At 70.6% G+C, this 472-nt stretch overlaps 1 protein-coding gene across 1 annotated transcript in view; it reads left to right on the top strand.

Moving 5' to 3' along the window:
* The window catches only part of SEC31B (SEC31 homolog B, COPII coat complex component), a 41519-nt gene that overhangs the window by 40522 nt on the left and 525 nt on the right, over window positions 1–472 (top strand). The window contains 1 exon segment of the mRNA XM_021713829.1: window positions 22–234. Within this exon segment, the coding sequence (XP_021569504.1) occupies window positions 22–234 (213 nt within the window).

The following is a 472-nucleotide window of genomic DNA, read 5'->3' as shown; positions in this document are numbered from 1 at the left end:
CGCGGGCTCCTCGGCCCGCAGCGTCCCTGTCCGCGGGACAGGGCTGCACGGCCCGGACCGCGAGGCCCCGAGGGGGCCAAAAAGGGCCCGGAGAAGGCGAGGACAGCGAAGGAGGGCGCAATGGAGACGACAGGGAGCAACGGGGTCGGACGCTGGTCCGGAGGGCATGGAGCATCGGAGAGGTGGGGGGGCACGTGGAAGGAAAGCCCCCAAGATTTGAGAGACGGGACAGAGGTAGGGTCTGCAGAGTGTGTTTTTACGTTTAAGGAAACTTCGCAACGGGAGCCGCGGGCCCCAGGCGACAGCCAGCCTGGTTGGTCACTGCAGGGTCCCGACCCAGACCGGCCCCTCGCCTTCGGCTCCGTTCTCCTCCCGCGTGGGCAGCCCGACTCTCCACCCCGCCCAGCCGCCCGCCAGGCTCCGCGTCCTGGTGTGCACCTCGCCGCCCGGCCATCGACCCCCGCGGCTGCTC

The sequence above is a fragment of the Carlito syrichta genome, unplaced genomic scaffold (assembly GCF_000164805.1).
Source record: "Carlito syrichta isolate Samal-C Ts95f unplaced genomic scaffold, Tarsius_syrichta-2.0.1 Scaffold304751, whole genome shotgun sequence".
NCBI lineage: Eukaryota > Metazoa > Chordata > Mammalia > Primates > Tarsiidae > Carlito > Carlito syrichta.
This window is presented reverse-complemented; position numbering and strand designations above follow the sequence as displayed.